The 14,602-nt window shown below is 40.4% G+C and overlaps 1 protein-coding gene across 1 annotated transcript in view; it reads right to left on the bottom strand.

Annotated features, from left to right (window-relative positions):
* Nucleotides 1–14,344, bottom strand: part of eif4g2b (eukaryotic translation initiation factor 4, gamma 2b) — a 94,467-nt gene extending 80,123 nt beyond the window's left edge. The window contains exons 1-3 of the mRNA XM_041039179.1: nucleotides 14,266–14,344; nucleotides 7,923–8,116; nucleotides 6,961–7,093 (exon numbers count right to left, since the gene is read on the bottom strand). Coding sequence (XP_040895113.1) covers nucleotides 6,961–7,093; nucleotides 7,923–8,116; nucleotides 14,266–14,344 — 406 coding nt within the window. The remainder of the gene's footprint in view (nucleotides 1–6,960; nucleotides 7,094–7,922; nucleotides 8,117–14,265) is intronic.
* Between the last annotated feature and the right edge of the window lie 258 nt (nucleotides 14,345–14,602).

Genomic DNA, 14,602 nt, shown 5'->3' with positions numbered 1-14,602 from the left:
AAGAACCAACCATTGGAGTTTTGTCTATAGGATTGAGAATGGGGATTTCATCTTACTGTGCCAGAGCCTAGCTAAATCAAAAATAATATCAGAACATTAACTTCTCTCAGCTGTGATGACTGAAAGACATGTTGCTGGGACAAATACATCAGAAATACTACGCATTCGTTTCGGAAAAACAAAAATATACGGTACAATGTGGTTTTCTTTGTTATGACCATTACAGTCTCTTACTAACAACTACCAGTCTTGTTATTAGCTTATGAATGTGTTTGGCTATATATTTAAACTGTTCACAGATAATTCTGGTGGTATTCAGTGGGCAAATCTGTGAAAAGGTTGTGCATCACATTAAACAGATATGAGTGAAGGTCATCCTGCACATGATCATCATCATTATCATCTTAATTATTACCCCATCATCGTTATCTTCATCATCATTATCACTATAACCTCACTTCCATCCCTGTCACCATCCCTCTAATCTCTCCAGTACAGGATTTAAGGAACTGTGGCTCATATCCTGAGCACTTCCCAAGTAATAAATATTTATTGGATTTCATAGTCTACTTTCTGTCACCTAATTTTGTGGTTCAAGTTCCTCAGGAAAAAAAAAAGAAAGAAAGAAGAAAAACTTTTGCAAATTGCAGATTCTGTAGTTTAACATGTGCAGTAGCTGTTAATGGTGTAATGACTATTTCTTATCAGACCTCAGGGGCTGTACTGTTTGGTAGTGGCTGAGCTCTGCTAATAGTCTGACAAAAGAGCCAGCATCCATCCTAAAATCACATTAGGACATACAGTGCTTTAATGAGGGTACCAAATGTCAGCTAAAGGTAGTGCAAGACAGACCGAAATAGAAAGATTTTAGATTTATTCAAATTCTGATTCATTTTGTTTACTGTTTTTATGGTAATGACATGTTTCCCACTGCACTGAGAAGAAAAAAGTGGTTAAGGATTATGAATAAATGAAATATATCAGAATTCACATTGTGTTCAGGGCTGCTGTTGATAGCCTGATGACTACATTTGATGTGTGTAGATTTACTTATCACATGAAACTTGGTTTTACTTGGTGACTTATTCACTTATTTTCTATTTTATTTCTTGAGATTCCTGAGGATTTAGAGCCAAATTACAATTATGATAGTTTTGGCAGTTCACTGAAATTCATAATGACGTTCTATCCAGACCGTGACTGGATTTACAGAAAATTGTTTTGATTTTACAAGAAAGAAAAGTTAATTGCAGGTGTCAGCTGCATCAGGTATCCCTGCTAAAAGATAATGAAGGCTTAGACGATAATGATACCGCCGCATCTCTGCCAGGTCAGCCAATGCACTCAGCTTAAAATTGTTCATTTGATTCTTATTGTGATTGACAGAACAAAGATTGATCCACCCCAATCTCAGGCAGTGAACTTTAACACTGGCACAAGTAGTCTACCACAGTGTAATGCAAATGCACGCCTACACCGTGTCACCCCAGTGGACAAGCGTCAACACTTTCAGTACGTATTGATCTTCTGGTGACACTGGATTTAATATGCTCCAGACTTGTCAACAACCACAACGGAAGGGGGCCTCCTCTTGGCTCTCTTAATGAACGTTTGGCCTTAAAGTGAGAGGAGAAAATCCTGCAGAGGATTTTTAGAGGTGCAGGATACAGCAACACCACTGAGCTTAAAATGACATTTTTCAATTTAAGCATGGATGCATTGATCCCACTTTTTCTCTCATGATACAGTTTCCAATACCTACACTCTGGGTTTTGGCCAGATACCAAAACCCAATCAGTATACCTGACTACGTGGCACCGACTGAGATCATTATTCTAAATATAAAGTAACATAATACTTTAACTCACACAACATGCATAAATTGTAAGTGCTCATACACCATTCTTTCTATTTTTTTTAAAATTATGTTGGGTTAGTAAAATTATACTGCTTTTTAAATGACACTGACATATAAACAGTACTTGATTGTGATCAATCGTGTGGTCAATACCAGAGCCTTTTATAAGGCCAGTTACTGATGCAGTGCATTGGACTGGTGCATTACTACTTCCAAAATAAAAATGTGTGACATTTTCTCATGTCTACACTGGTCACCTACAAGCATCAATATTTTTTTTTACATTAAGTGAAATTACTTGGCAGTATGTATAAACTCCTTTAGCTTATTGTTTTACAAATATGGTTCTATCTATCAAATCAACCCTGTAACCAGCTGCAGCCAAATGTTTTCAACAAACAAGCTCTGATAAACCCACTGATTGCTACCTGACTGGCAACAAACAGCAGCCAGACACAGTTAGCGACAAGCTGGTGAAGCAGCTAAAGGGCCAGATATTTATCTCCGGAGCTGTAGAGTAAAGAGTAAACACTGGACAGAAACATGACTCCAAATCAATGCTAATGTTGCTCCGTGCCATGTTGATGTATATGTAGGCAATTGTTTGCTAACACATGAAGCACAATATGTCAGGACTGTCTGTCTGTCTATCACCTACTTTTAAAGTCTTTCTGTCGCTCCTGTGGCCAAGCATGAATTAATACAGCGCTGGGAAAAACAACACTTTCATACATTACCATGGTAAAGACATGCACGTATAGAGCTATGATTTATCAGTAGGTCTACACGAATTAGCAACAGGAGCTCGTGCTACGTGTGCTATATTATCAGTTGTATTGTGTCCGAGCTGCAGCAGGTCCACAAAAAGTGACCTGCCTCTACTCCTTTTTCCTTTTCTTTGTCTCTGTCTCTGTCTTGCTCACTCTGCCTGCACACAATTGTTTAAAGCATTTTCTTTCTTTCAGCACATTATATATTCATGGGCAAATGCGTCTCTCTGTGCGAGAGAGTTAATGTGAATCTACATTATTTATCCCTGAGCTTAATGAGCAGGCCTAGCTTTCCCAAATCACTGGAATATTACACGTCCCAAAGTGTCAACACAAGCTGGGTTCTCAACATAATAATAATTACATTATGTAATTTGATTGTCTGGAGACAAGCCTCACTCAGTTCTTTGGTTTCTGCTTGTCTTTCCATCTGTCACTGTATGAAATAGCAAATTTTAATATTTCCTCTACACCCTGGTGGCAGTAACTGATGCTTATCTGAAGTTGTCCCCTTGCCGTGCCTAAGGATTTATATTTATTTGTAGCACCTCCCAAACCAACAGTTACTGCTGCAGGTGGTGGTAAAATTAACCAAGCATGGTGGGTGGTGATTGTAGGCCGCATCGCTAATCAGAGGTAAAAATATCCACAGATTAAAGCCAGCACTTGCAGCATCCTCGCTGTGTCGATGTGCTGTCAGCTCAGTGTGATGATAAATGTTTACGGCACTACATTGAGAGGAAATTACCTCTTTTTGCTAGAGGCCAGATCATTCATTCACAAGCGTAGCATGCCCATCGTCAGCCCTGTTGTAAATTAGTCTGCACCTTTCAGTAGGAAGAAAGGTGGGGAGGATTAGGGAGATCAATCTTTTAGACGGGCAGTTAAAATCATTATTTGGCTTCCTGCAGGACACAGGTTGCGCTAAGGAGTGACAAATTGTCTCACACTGTTATAAACATCCCTATTCATGGACACCCAGGGGTACGGTTGCTTTGTGTCCCTCTGTATGGAGATGACCAGACTGACAGACAGGAAAAGACGATACTGACTTAGTGAGGTTATTAAGGCTGCAGGACCTCCACAGTTATTCATAAGGAGCGACCATAACAAGCCCACAGTGGCTTTCCTAGCTAAGATTTACAGTGTGCTTCAAAAAAAATCCAGCCATATCCCCACAGAATCTATTATTTTGACTCTCTCTCCTCTATCAAGGTTGGGAACCACACTGAAAGAAAAAAAGCAGAAAGATGAAGCCTTCCTCAGGCGTGGTTTCCATGCAAAGTATCTGCTTTGTGCATCAAATGTGTCCAAAAATAATCACAAATTGGATTGTTTTATGAATGTAAAACGCCCTTGTCTTCCTGTCACTGACACTGTTGACGTTCGTGTTCTAACATAAGGAGAGATTTGTATTTTTAACAAACACAGATCTGAACAGAGTTTCCACATTGACGTGATTCAGACCCTCAGCAATCACTGCTCGACCGCATCATCTGGTGCTAATCCAGTTAATCTTTCCATTGGCGACTGTTCCGGGATGGCTGTTTCCCTGTTATTTTAGGAGAACGATTAAGCATTGTGGAATTAACAATGGCTTAACCTCTTCACAAGATTTCTTTACATCCTGCCTGGAGAAAGCACGGGAAAAAAATATTCAGTGGGGAGCTCTGCTGCTCTTGCTTCGTGCAGAAAACACAATGTGAACCAAGATGTTCGCAATTACTAGATATCATTCATTGCATAAATGATACTGTGAGAAAAGGGACTTGCTTCCTATATTGTGAAAGCCTGAATTCCTGTTCAGCATTTCAGTGGGATGATGTGAGCCACCTGGCTGTCCTTACAGATAATACCCCAGATTACCTGCCCTGTGAGATTTTAATGAGGCAGAAGTTTCCTGTAAAAAAATCACTTTTTAATTACCAGAAGGCCCCATTTCGTCTACTGTAGTCCAATAATGACCGAGTCCAAGAAATCAATTTAGTGCTGTACTACAAGAGGGAGTAGCCACATTTACTCCCTGTGCTGAAAAATGACCAGAAGCCTTGCATATTTTGCACAAAGACCAAAGTCATAAATTCAAACTATTGTATGGGAGTTTGTCCAAACCTCTCTGAAAGGGTATGTGGATAAAACACAGACACAGTCTTCATTTATTTTTTGCCAGTTCTGTTACTGACTTTGACTGTTGAACAATGACAGTAAGATGGCTCACATATGTGAGATACTAAGTCCTTTTACCATGTAAATGTGTTGCCTGTGTGCACTCTCAAGATGACATTAGAATGCTTTTGAAATCTTCTTATTGTTTGGCTTTGTTAGAGATCAATTAAACAAAATTTGAAAAAGGTGCAAGTGAAAATGTTCCTCCAACTGAGTAACACAGTCTAAATTAGTCTAATTAAATGAGACTGAATTGTTGTTTCAAATAGCATTAGCACTCACACAGCAACAATATTTGTGTTCAGTTCTTCAACAAATGAAACTGTGTCTGTTGTGAGAGACAAAATTGCCCAATCCCTTTTTTCAAGATCTTTTTATTGGTGTTATCAGTTTCATTGTCTTTGTTTGCCCGTGAACTCAAACCCAAAATCAAGCATCAAATTAAACATCAAGGTCAGAAATACATGATTACAGTTCCATTTCTAGTTTTTTATTAAATTCTTTTGGTATTTATCATTGTTGTGATAAATGCTGGATAGGAATGGTCTTCAGTAGCCTGCACTGATAATAAACTAATCTGGCATAATCAAGTATTTCTAAATGAATCTCTGCAGTAAGACACACTTCTCACATATGGTTATTATTCTCTGCGTTTCCGTAACACATGAAGGAACAATCTCAGTATTGATCCTCCACGAGCATTTCTCCAACAGGCAACATGCTAGCTCAGGTTTAAAAACGCCATAGTGGCAGCTCCACCGGGGAACGTGATTAATTCACGATTGGAATTCTGTCACTTCCCCCTTTGTCAGGTGTGAACAAGATGCTGATTGGACAAAACTTTGCTAGCCATGTCTGTGTGCTGGAAATCCAGCAACATCTAGCGAGATGGTCTTATGGTTTAAAAAGGCACAAAGCTGCATGCTTGAGACGGATCCCATCCTCAACACTCTTCCTCTGTTCCTCAGTTCAAACTACGTGTCAATAGGTTGTTCAAGCGTGGAACTAAAAGTCTTTAAATGTTCATCTCGATAAATGTTCAGAGGCCAACTGAGATCCATCTAGTTTATCTTTCAGGCCTCCATCAGAAAAGCTGTGATCCATAACATGCATGTGTCTCTAAGGAGGCGTAAGGCTGATGATGTGAAATGATGCTGGATGAGTCCAGTTTGTGTCATGTGCTTCCTGCACATGGCAATTTGCTGCCTACGTGTGTGTGTGTGTGTGTGTGTGTGTGTGTGTGTGTGTGTGTGTGTGTGTGTGTGTGTGTGTGTGTGTGTGAGTACGTGTGATGTCTAGTTCAAGTCTGTATGTATTCATGTGTAAAGTTTCAAGTGAATATGCATTTTGTAGATTAGTGGTAATTAAGAGAAAAATCTGATTTACGAAGAAATAAATGTTACCATAAAATCTTTGTTGTTGCAGCTTAAACGGCCTTCAGCCGCTGTAATTCATCCCTTTGATTCAAGACCTTTTACGAATGTGGAGAGCCTCACATTTTGCCTTTGGATCTTAAAGACAGCTTCCCTTCAACACACTCATTTGAATAAAGAGGATGAACAAATACAGTAACAATCTTAAAATAATCATCCTTCCTTGTTTACTTCCACCAGTCTAAACACAGTGGCACGCTCGCAGTGTGACAGTCGCCCAGGGGATCTGCCTTGTATTTTATGCATTCACACAAACTTGTTGCTGGGCCTTTACAGCAGCCTCTTACATAATAAATGTGGAACATAGCAGAGGGAATAACACTAACCCTAACAGTACCAGCAACAGTCACCACAACAGTCAACAACAACGTCACCACACATAATAAGTGCGTCAAAAAGCCATAATTATTCATCAATTTCTTTGAGATCTGCTGAAGACTGAAAACCAATAACCCTGTGTGGCGAAATGGGGGGGTAGTGGATGGTGCGTGTCACTACAACACCCAACTAAGAGCAACACTGAGAAGCCTGACAACGCCACCTTGGGAAACTCACCCAAGAAAATAGTTACGAGCAACCATACCAACTGCAAGGCACTCAGGTTTGTCATACAATGGAGTGGAGATGTGGTTCCAGGACAATCATCAAAGATACACTTTATTACACAATTGTGTTAAAACACTATAAAACACCATTCATACAAAGGGGATGTGAGGGAAAAAGGGGGCCTTACCAGAGCTGAGGCTCACAGTGGGGCCGGCTCGAGGAGGCACACGTAGTGAAGGGAAACCAGGACCAGGGGAGGCACAGAACACAGGAAGGAGGGGGAAACCACCACGACCACCACAACCTTCGGCTCTCAGCAACTGAAAAGGGGACCAGGAGACAAAATTAGTGGGGTCACACTCAACACAAGAAAAGTAACCAATATAAAAATAATAATAAGAATAAACCAGTGCTTATAGCATGGGCAGCTATAAATTAATCAAATTAATTAAATTAAGGATATCAATTACTAAACATAACAAAAACAAAACATTCATGAAAGGGGGAACAAATTCCAACTGAACACCAGAACTAATTGAACAGAATATCAAAAAATTAAACAAGGAAGAGAAAGAAAGAAAACAAATATATAAACCAGCACAGAACCTGTTTGAACAGAATACTTAATAACCAAGTAACCTAATGGGAACAAAAACTGTAAAGAAAACAAAATAATCAAAAACCAACAAAATCTGTATCAGTTGCTAAAATTCTGCAAAGCAACCAATAATCAATTAATTCCAACAAAAAAGGAAGATATTAATCAAAACAATGACCCAAAATCCATATTAACTAAATTAATTCAGCAAGGGGAAGGGGCAGTAAATAAGGGGCAGCCCCACAATTCATTCATATAATTTTAAAAGTGCAGGCCCAAGCGAGGCAAAACTGTCCATTCAGTAATTTCGTAGGTAGGGGTGATTGCGTTGTACACCTGCGCAGCCCGACGGCAGCAACGCCAGCGGAACCACAGCGGGAAAAGCGCGGGCGGAAACACCTCAATAAGGCAAAGCAGCCTGCTCCGTGCTGAGCAAACCAGACAGCAAATAATCCTCTGTATTAAGCAAAATGAAACTAAATTAATCAAACTATATATACATGGCGCATGCAGGTTAAATACATTAAACGCCCTGAGGCGTATGTACCGACCAGGTTACGTCTGATCACATGAGTGGAGGCTAGCAGGAACCCGCGGGCAATTTGCGGCACCGGGAATGAACCCACCAACCGGGCACGTCCGTGGAGGGCCTGAAATTCGGCTTCTGCACCAGCGACAACACGGAGGAAGGAAGCGAGAGACCGGGAAGTGGTGGAGGGGGGTGGCGGGGGCTCGGAGCCAGGGGCTAGAAAGGGTCAAGATGGCCACAGCACCCTTTTATAGAGTGCCCTCATGTGGCAATAGGCTAACAAGGACTGAGGTAAACAAGATCGCGCGCACTCGCACTGAAAGCAAAGATGGAACATCTCATCCTTCAACACCTGGTAAAATAAAAGATAGAGAAACATTAAAGCATTAAAGATCATTTTTCCTTCTTGTTAATCAACCCCCCCCCCCCAAATGAACATACTGAATACTCTGCTCAGGAAACATTCATGTAACAAATATCATTCTCCTATAGGCTTTAATCCAAGCTGAGCTGGCTGCTGGCCTAGGCAGTTTACAGTTCTTATGAATTTTAGATTCAACGTCATCTGCCCTTGAAATCATATTTGGGATGCTGTAAAATTAAATATGGAGTGATGCATGTTCATTTTGGGGTGCAGTATATTAAAATCCTGAATGTTGCATATTAATATTCCTAGCACTAGTTCTGGGTATATACCTCCCAAAGAAGAAAAGTTTTCTCTTGAGGAGTAAAACTGGAGTCTGGTTTAAAGAGGATGAGATGATGTTATTGAAAGTATAAAGCGCTCATCTTTTCTTACCAATATTCAGAAATTCAGTTTCTTACTTTTGCTGTATGACGCTTTGTTTTGTGGATTGGAGGGGGGGTACCTTTTCAAATCTGGCCTAAGGTGCACCCTTGGCTAGAACCTGCATTAATAGTCTATCTAACAGTGCTGTGAACATATACAGCAGTCATTTTCACTTGGGTGACCTCAGTAGGAATCTATCTCACCAGCAGAGTTAGAGGCATGCTCTTCCCACAGAGCTGTGGAAAATGAACTACATATTCCTTCAGTGCTACAAAGGACCACAAATGCATACATTCAGCATGTAATTGCTCACTGCCAAGAGCACAGACGACCTAAGGATACTGTTCCAGGTTGGAATGCAAAAATGGAGTTGACACGGCTGTTCTGTTGCTGAGGCTGGGGCGGCTATTTCTGGACAGGCTCCTATGATTCATCACGGGCTGTTTGGAGGTCTGACGTGTCAAGATGTGTCATTCCACTAATTGTCACTCTGACTTATCCTAAGCCCTCTCTAGCCCCTGAGCTCTCTTCTGACCTGAGATAATTCCAGCACAAAACGAAGCAGAGAGAGCAGGTTTTATACACCTCAGGGAAGGAGAATGTGGTTTGGCTCTGTGGAGTGTTAGTGCGCAGCTGGACTATGAACGCTCCTGATACTTTTCTGAACATGGATACCAGTTTCAACAAGAGAAAAATATTCTAATTTTTTCTTTAAGTATATGGAAACATACTTCCTCAGAAGTAATCATCCTGCTTTCATAACTTCACCATCAGTGGGAATAAGTGATAATACACACAGAGGTCTCCTGATATACAAAACTGACAAAGTGTTTTGTTTTGTGGGGATTCCTTCACAAAGTCACTTATTTTCTTTATCAGGATCTTATTGTTCTTATACCCATACATGAATAGCATCATTCACCAAATGAGGGTGTTGCAGGCTGTGCAATTATACCAATTAAACTGCACAGAGCTTTATATCAACTTTCAGCTCATTCATTTGGTTTTACAGTCTACCTTACAGTTCTGTTTTGTTTCACTCTCACTGATTATATCAGTGTTGTTTCTAACAGGCAGCTGTTTTCAGGTACAAATCTCTGATGAACCCATTGTACACCATCTGTCCAGCACCTAACAGCAGACACTCAAAGTTAACAACATTATTATTATTTTTTTTTAGTCATGTTATGTTTTACATGTTAACAGCATGGTACGCTTACACATTGGTGTAAAAAGTACCACAGTTTCTGTTTCATGCTTCATATTTTACAGATGCTTTCATGTTTTAGTTTACTTCTCCAATGCATCTGTTTTGTGCTTCATTTCTGCTGCTGTGACACTTTCATTTCATTGCGTAGGATCAGTAAAGTTCATCTTATCTCGTCTTATCGTAGCTTATCTTAAACCTTCCTCCACAACGAGCAGCTACAGTCATCAGGTGCATGTAAAATGCACCATCTCCCTTTGATATATGGTGAAGTAAAATCACAAAGTCCAGTAAAATGAAAATAGACTTACTCAGAATGCCTCCAAACTGCACTGCAGTTCTTAAGTAAATGCACCCCATCCTCTACCAGGATTATGAATGTATGAATGAACTATCTCTCAAAGCCTAAATATTCAGGCCTGTGGTTGCATCAAACTAAACTTTCCACAACTTCTCTCCCACTGGCAGCCCTGATATGGTTTCTGAAACTAAATTTAACAGACAATAGCGAGCAACTGCGCCTACCTTGCTTTATGTTTCGTCAGTACCCAAAATAAATGTTCACTTCAACAATGACACACTGCAAACTGTTATAATGAAGGTATTTTTATGCATATTTACATCCCAGTGTTGTTCAGGAGGCTCAACATTTCCATTTGGGGCATGAAAACACCATTTCCCATCTGGTATAAGCTCCCATCATGATTATGTGCTGGGAAAGGCTCATATTACCAAGGATATCCTATTTAATGTTATTTATTTATTTATTTTTTGTGGTCACACTAGATTCTCCTTACATAATAATATCCAAAGTATTCAGCTTAATTATGTATGCTGGGGTATTTGTGATTAAGATATGAATATGCATATAAACAGCTTAGCCCAAATATGACCTAAACTGAAGCATGAGCTGGTATCCACAGTATTCTCCCTCTCTCTGCATGTGACTGCGCTTATTGGTGTGAAGTCATTTTCACTGAAATTTTCCAATCAGCTTGACTTAATAGGCCCCACTATGGATACTTGTGATTAGACACAGACTGATGATTTTCACATTGCATCGTTCTTCACTGATTAATGTCTTGATTCTTATGCTCACTATATTAAAGTACAAGTTATGGAGGCTTAATTCTATGGTCATACACATTTGGCATTAGTCATTTTTATCTGTATATTTTAGAGTATTTAAAGCTCTCAGAGTTGAATTCACAGTGTGGAATACTTATGTATGAGGTGCATTAATTGTTTTAATCAGTCTCACAACTCTCATCAAAATGCAGGCTTAAGTAAAAATATCAAAGTGTGAGCAGTAAATGTACTTAAAATTAAAATGTAAAAGTAACACTAAAAAATGATTCATTACACATAATTACCCTTTTTCAGAATGTGAATTATATACATGAATGCATTATTATTAAGAAGGCATTCATGTGTAAGCAGCATTTAGAGTAACTGATCAAGGTGGAGCTGGTTCTACTTTTTCTAATGTTGGGTAATTTAATCCTATAAAAGTGCATCACGTCTCACATGATATTTATGTAAAATCTTTCTCAGCAAAGTAACTAGCAGCTATAAAAGTAAATAAATTAATAAACTGCAGTAAAAGGTATAGTATTTGCCCCTGGAATTTAGTGGAGAGTAAAGAAGTATAAAACAGAAAACAGGTAAACATACATAATTACTTTCCACCACTGGTTTTACATCGCTTTTATTGTTTTTCATTTCATTTTGTCTTTTCTTCATCAGTACCAGTTTGTCTTACTGAGAATTTTTTTGAAATCCCATTTTCAGAACTGAAATAAGGATCAAAAGAAGAATGGTTGAGGATGCGGCTTTCCAATCCTGGGGACATGATCAGGGGACATGGTCTTGGAAAGGTTTCCAAAAAGTCCCTGTCAAAATGAAGGTTTGTTCAATTTCACTCTCCCTGTTATTTCCCATTCAACAGTACAGACAGGCAACAAAAGCCTTTGAAAAGCTCCATGGGATGGAACCTCTATTAAGTCCTCCAGACCTTTATTATGTCTGCATTGATTTTTTTTTTACATAAAAGTTTGGGCGACTATGCTCTGACTTTATAGAATTTGTGACTTAATCTCCTTCCAGAAAGTGGGCCTTGAACGAATGTGGTGCACCCATCTTGGAGAGGATCTGTGTTCCCTTAATCTTATTAGCGCCCCTGGGTTTGAGGGTTACAGCCTTTGAGCCAGTCTCATCTTCGGGTGTATTTAAAATAGGATGCACTTTGTCTTGTGAAGACAGGTGAATCCAGGGATCTGACCGTCCGTGCCACGCATGCACCGCTGGAGCGCACGAATCAAGTCGCACCGCCCTCCTGTCCGCCTGCTGCCGGGAGGAGCAGAGGAGAGAGCAGAGCGGAGCACAGCATCAACAGAGTCACGGTACCTTAGGGATGTGGCAGTCATTTCTACAGCTAGAAATGCCCCGTGAAATTCTCAAACTTTGTTTTCTGTGAGAGCCGAAGGCGAAGAACAAAGCAAAACGCGAGCGGGGGGGGGAAACAAATCTTGCGGAGCTGCATCCACCGCTGCAGAAATTTCCAGCGGTGCCTGCCCGCCTGCCTAAGCTGTCGTGCGGGCTCGCGAAGCGTGTCGGAGCCGGTGTCCGAGTCAATCTAACCGTCGGAAGGCAAGAGAGAGAGAAACAGAAATAAAGGGAGAGAAGTCCACCTGTCCAGATATGCCCCGCTGACACCTGCCTCTGGACCCCTGCAGTATCTGCTGATGTGGAGGTGAGTGCCAGTGTGGTGTTTGTGTGATGCTGGCTGGTTTGACAACGAGTTGATGCGATGGTTGTTGAAGGACTCACAGGTAAGGCCACGTGGTTAGACTGATAACTGTAACAGCACGCTTGTTATGGTTTTTATCGAGCTCTGCAATGTGGCACCGAGATGGAGCCCGACTCATAACTTTCTGCACATTACAGCCTCCCTCACTGCACAGGCGTCACAGCATGTGGGGCTGCGTGTCTGATAACATCAAAAATGCAATAAGTCACAATCAGAGAGCATGCATCCAATTTCTGCCCAACCCGGCAACTGGGCAGGATCAGAGGGAAAGTGTCCAGAGCTTTACGTCTTTAAGCACATTATAGCTCCACTGAAGACACAAAAACAGCAGGAGGCATTGTTTATCTAAACGAAACCTATGCCTAATGGATCACAGCCAAACAAAGAAATACATGTGACATATGAGCACACAATTTCAGACTAGCTAATATAACTAAACCTCAAAGCCAAAACAACATGACATAATATGGTTATGTTGTGAATCAGTGCTGACACTAATAGTTAATAAATTGACTAGAAAATGGACAGAAAAAAATGTATAAATGTTGCACACATTCAGAACACAGATATGAGGATTTGCTGCTTTTCTCTGTAAGTTCAGTACCTTTGGGTTCTGGACTGCTGGTTGGGCAAAACAAGCTATCTGAAAACGTCACCTTGGGCTGTCAGATTTTATGACTGTCCTCGTCTCTACTTTTTGACATTTTACAGACTAAACAAGTAAACGTTTAACTGCAGAAACATTTTATAGATTATCCAGTCATGAAAATTCATCCCTTGAAACTCTGTGTTAAACCAAAACAGCATGTGTACCACAAAAATAACATAACTTGACTGTTCTCTGACAATCACAACTGTGAGACAAGAGCAACACCTGTGAGCAGCAACTATACAAATACAAAAGCAATATTTTAGCTCATCTTTTTTCTCAATGCCTAAAACATAAACACCTTCTTTCCAAATGCCGATATCAACAATATGAAAAAGAAAGCTGAAATGATCATCTGACATGACTTTACTTAACAAATGCTGAAACAGTAACGCATCACCAACGGCGCGCATTGTCCTTAAAGTCGCAGTTGAATTGCATCATCTGCCGGAGCTGCTCATGTCCTGCGGTGCGAATGACAGCTCCATGGCTCATGTGAAAGGCCTGTAGCAAAACAGCAGCTCATTACAAGTGCAGCAGCTCGGGCTTCCTCTGGCAGGAGGCTGCCGGCTCATTAGGGGTCACTGAGGGCCGACTCTCCCACTATGAGCCTCAGCTTGTTACCAGAGCACTCGGTGAAACTGCTGTTAATTGGAATGAATTCATTTTCACTGACAGATTGAGAAGACATACACGAGTCAGTAAAACTATCTCTGAACTGTGGAAAACTCACTGATGTGCTGATGATATTTTGTTTTAGTTTAAAAATGTATTTTGTAAAAATGGCAGTGAGGCTTTGAATTAGACAGCATGTCCACAGAAGCAGGGTTTGATCCCCACAACGGAAAATAGTGGGAAAGCAGGACGCCTCATCAGTGCCGCTAAAAAAACAGAGACACCGAATGCTTACGTTCTGCAGGGGATGCTGCGCCTGGCTGCCTCTGTTCCTCACTGCTTGCCTTGAAGAGATTTGGAAGTAGAAAATTCATGACTACCTGTAATATTGCAATCCATCACAAAGAGGAAAGGCTCCGGCATTCGGTCATTACATGCATCGGTGTTACAGTCCATTCAGAAAAAAAATACCACATCAATATTTTCTTTGAGGAAAAGCATAAATATACATGTTCAGCTTATCGAAATAGACCAGGGTTAAATCACGTTTGCTGGATTGGCATCAATACCTGGATTTATTTGTAAAATAAAAACCCAGGGATACAGTTTTGACATTGATGCAATTGAGCAGT

The sequence above is a fragment of the Toxotes jaculatrix genome, chromosome 5 (assembly GCF_017976425.1).
Source record: "Toxotes jaculatrix isolate fToxJac2 chromosome 5, fToxJac2.pri, whole genome shotgun sequence".
Lineage (NCBI taxonomy): Eukaryota > Metazoa > Chordata > Actinopteri > Toxotidae > Toxotes > Toxotes jaculatrix.
This window is presented reverse-complemented; position numbering and strand designations above follow the sequence as displayed.